The 3,733-nt window shown below is 58.4% G+C and overlaps 1 protein-coding gene across 1 annotated transcript in view; it reads right to left on the minus strand.

Moving 5' to 3' along the window:
• Window positions 1-3,733, minus strand: part of ubr2 (ubiquitin protein ligase E3 component n-recognin 2) — a 23,456-nt gene that overhangs the window by 4,674 nt on the left and 15,049 nt on the right. The window contains exons 20-31 of the mRNA XM_017308838.1: window positions 2,677-2,831; window positions 2,431-2,533; window positions 2,244-2,353; window positions 2,084-2,164; window positions 1,709-1,881; window positions 1,411-1,619; window positions 1,241-1,334; window positions 1,003-1,164; window positions 731-931; window positions 506-654; window positions 357-412; window positions 172-268 (exon numbers count right to left, since the gene is read on the minus strand). Coding sequence (XP_017164327.1) covers window positions 172-268; window positions 357-412; window positions 506-654; window positions 731-931; window positions 1,003-1,164; window positions 1,241-1,334; window positions 1,411-1,619; window positions 1,709-1,881; window positions 2,084-2,164; window positions 2,244-2,353; window positions 2,431-2,533; window positions 2,677-2,831 — 1,590 coding nt within the window. The remainder of the gene's footprint in view (window positions 1-171; window positions 269-356; window positions 413-505; window positions 655-730; window positions 932-1,002; window positions 1,165-1,240; window positions 1,335-1,410; window positions 1,620-1,708; window positions 1,882-2,083; window positions 2,165-2,243; window positions 2,354-2,430; window positions 2,534-2,676; window positions 2,832-3,733) is intronic.

Below are 3,733 nucleotides of genomic sequence, written 5' to 3' on the forward strand. Positions count from 1 at the left end.
GTGTGTAATGTGTGTGTAGTGTGTGTATAGTGTGTGTGTGTAGTATGTAGTGTGTAATGTGTGTAATGTGTGTGTAGTGTGTGTGTGTAGTGTGTGTGTGTAGTGTGTAATGTGTGTAATGTGTGTAATGTGTGTGTAATGTGTAGTGTATAGTGTGTAATGTGTGTGTACCTGACAGCAGTCTGATGAAATGGTTCTGAACGGTTCTGATCGGAGCGGTGGTCCAGCAGGCTGAACTGAACCGGGTCAGAGAACTCAGACACTCATCCTGAAACACAGCAGGTCAGTCAGAGGTCAGAGGTCACCGTAAGGCTGGAGGTGTAATCCCAGGGGCGGTCACCAGGAGGCGCTCTCACCTGTCGGCAAGGTAAGCTTCCAAACAGCGGCTTCTTCTCGTCCATCAGCAGGCGCTCTGCCAGGAAACAGACAGGAAACGACATCAGCCCTGACCCCGGTGACCTGCCAGGTGGCGAGTCAGACGGTGACCTGCCAGGTGAGGGCGTACCGATGCTCTGCATGGTGTAGGCGCAGGTGGACCAGCTCAGCACCGGGACTCGGGGGTCCTGCTCGTTGGGGTTGACCTTGAGGCCGACCTTATAGGCCGACATGCCGAAGGTGTTGATCATCTCGGCGACGCCGCTGGAGAATGAATTCCTGAGGGAGGAAGTGACATCGCTGCTGACATCATCAGCAGCACCTTTAGCCCCGCCCCCCAGGCCTTGGGACTCACTGTGGATCAAAGCCGACCCTGTCAGGACCCGCTGGCTCCGCCTGCTGCGCCGCAGCTGCAACCTGAACACCTGAGCGCCAGCTGATAGCCCCGCCCCCAGCAGGTGACTGACCATGTGACTGCTTCCTGTGGGTGGAGTCTAGAGCCGCTGCCTGCTGATTGGTTCTCTTCAGCCAGGTCTCCAGACATGGATGCTCCACACTGAGGACAAACAGCCGTCAGGAAGCTCCGGCCGCGCGGCACGTCACGCCTGTACCTGAGTGTGGCGCTACCTGCGGTCAGGTGAGCAGGCGTGAGGCAGCAGGGGGATGACGGTGTTGCTCAGACACTCGCACAGCGGACACAGGAACTCCCCGCTCTCCACGTCGTAGCTGGTGTGACCTCTGAGCCGCTGCTGCCGCCGCTGCTCCTTCTGCTGCACCGCCTCAAAGTACCTGAGCACACACAGGTGGGGTCAGCCGGGGTCAGGCCAGCTGGCTGCCGATGGGACGGCGTGGCTGCAGGGGTCACCTCTGCCAGCAGGTGGCGTGCATGATGTGTCCGCAGCTGGCGGTGTGGACGCCCACCGAGAGGTCAGGGTGCATGAAGAGCGGGTCGAGGCGTTCTGCAACAGAGACGAGGCGTCAGCACCGACCAATCGGGGAACAGGCGGCCGGACGCCGCGGCTAAGCTCCGCCCACCTGGGTCGGGGACGCCGCGGCTGCGGTTCTTGGACAGCACGGTGGATCTCTGGATGAAGGCTGCCAGCACCATGGCTCTGCCGTGACCTCTGACCTCCTGCTCCTCCTGACACAGGATGCAGGTGACCAGCTGGCGGCGCTCGGCCCCGCCCACCCGCCTGGGGCCCACGCAGATCTGAGCGGCACAGGTGGGCTCGGAACTGGGAGGACTGGGAGCGAGAAAGAGGACACAGTGGAGATAGACAAACCACTGGACAGGTGTACAGAGGTGTGCCTCCAGGTGTACCTCCAGGTGTACCTGTGCTCGGCGGCGGCCGCCTCCAGATCCTCCATGCTCTGCTGGAACAGCTCCTTGTTCTCGTTGATGAAATGTTTCTGCATCTCCGACATCTGGGCCATGACCTTCTCCCTGCGGAGCCGCGCCATCTCCGCCTTCCTCTTCCTCTCCGCCTTGTCCTTGTCCCTCACCGTCTGCAGGACGCCGTCCAATCAGGGCAGAGGGCGGGTCAGTCAGACAGGAAGCCGTCCAATCAGGGCAAAGGGCGGGTCAGTCAGACAGGAAGCCGTCCAATCAGGACAGAGGGCGGGTCAGAGGGCGGGTCAGTCAGACAGACAGGAAGCCGTCCAATCAGAGCAGAGGGTGGGTCAGTCAGACAGGAAGTGAAGGACTCACCTCCTCTGGGCGGCGGCCATGGCTGACGCCGACGCTGCAGCCAGTCGTTCGCTCCCTCGTGGTTTTGATGTTTCCCACCACCTGCACACCAACACACCACAACTATCTCACTGGGAACCAGTCAGGCCACTGGAGCAGCTACACCTGCAGCTGCCACTACCTTGAGGATCCAGGTGATCATGTCCTTGTGGACCTCCAGGTGAGGGGCGTTCTGCAGGCTCTCCAGCAGAGCCAGGACGCTTCCGGACGTGCTGGGAGCCTCACCTGGACCTGAACACACAGGTGAATCACGGTCAGCCCGGCTCCTCCTCACCTGGACGCCAGGTGAGCCCAGCTCAGGTACTGACGTGTGATCCTGCTGCTGAAGGTGAAGGAGACGTCTTCGTCTCCGCCGCTGCTGTCCAGCTGCTGCTGCTCCTCCAGCAGCGCCATGGCAACCAGGTGCAGCACCTGCAGGGGGAGGCAGCATTAGAACCGGAACCAGAACTAGAACCAGAACCGGAACCAGGTCCAGAACTAGAACCAGGTCCAGAACCAGAACCAGAACCGTAACCAGAACCAGGTCCAGAACCAGGTCCAGAACCAGAACTCACCCTCTGCAGCATGGACTCGGTCCAGCCCCCTCCGCTGGGCTCCACGGCCCACTGCAGCACGGCGCCCTCTAGTGCCAGCAGCGCGTCGCACTGCAGCAGGTTGGCCAGGCTGGCGAACAGCGGGCAGAGGGGGGGCGGCCGGGGCGGGGGCAGGGCTGCAACACACACAGGTTGCCATGGTGACCAGGTGAGTCTGACACCAGCACATCCATGTTTTTACACTCAAGTTTCTAATAGTAGATCGTTTAAAACGAGTTGCTTTATGGATGAAACCACTTCCTGGGGTTAAAGGTCAGAGTCCCCGCCTGCAGCTGGAGCCTCTCTGCTCCTTCACAAAGGAGAAGAATCGATATTTTATCATCCCCCTCTTCACCGTTAGCTTGGTGGAGAAAATCAGACCCAGAGCATCTCGTTCTGTGGGGGTCAAAGGTCACGCCGAGGCCTGATTGGTCCGTTTGCTTTAGTTTGGCAGCTTGGTGTTTCTCTGCAGCCAATAATGAACGAGTTTGAACCTTTTTAATATAATTATTGTTCATTTAGAGTCCAAGTCCTCCTGGTTTCTTTACAGGCTGATCCGAATGTGAACGATAACTAAAGATGGGCACCAACTGGAGCAGCAACAGCCACATGAACATGAAGGGCAGGACACATAATTCACCACAGTCATCAACCCGGATCCAGTTGGTTCTACAGACTCGGCCCATTGGGTCCAGATCCTATCAAATGTTCCTTTTTCTACTTGGAGGGAAAAATAAAAATCTTTTCCGTAACATAAATCCGGTAAACATTCGTCAGTGGGTGGTTCTGGTTGTGACGGGTTCCTTACTGGCTGCCAGCAGTTTGTCCTACTGGTCCATGAGTCCAACTGCAGGTTCCCCAGGTTCAACGCTTCACATCGAATGTTTACGTTTCCAATACGTCTGTGGAGCCAACATGGTTTTATTACCTGGCAGCCCCAAAGACATGGAAGTGTTTGGCCCCTCAGACCCAGAGTCTCCAGCAGGCGCCCCGATCCCTCAGACCCAGAGTCTCCAGCAGGCGCCCCGATCCCTCAGAC

This window comes from Poecilia reticulata, linkage group LG15, assembly GCF_000633615.1.
Source record: "Poecilia reticulata strain Guanapo linkage group LG15, Guppy_female_1.0+MT, whole genome shotgun sequence".
NCBI lineage: Eukaryota > Metazoa > Chordata > Actinopteri > Cyprinodontiformes > Poeciliidae > Poecilia > Poecilia reticulata.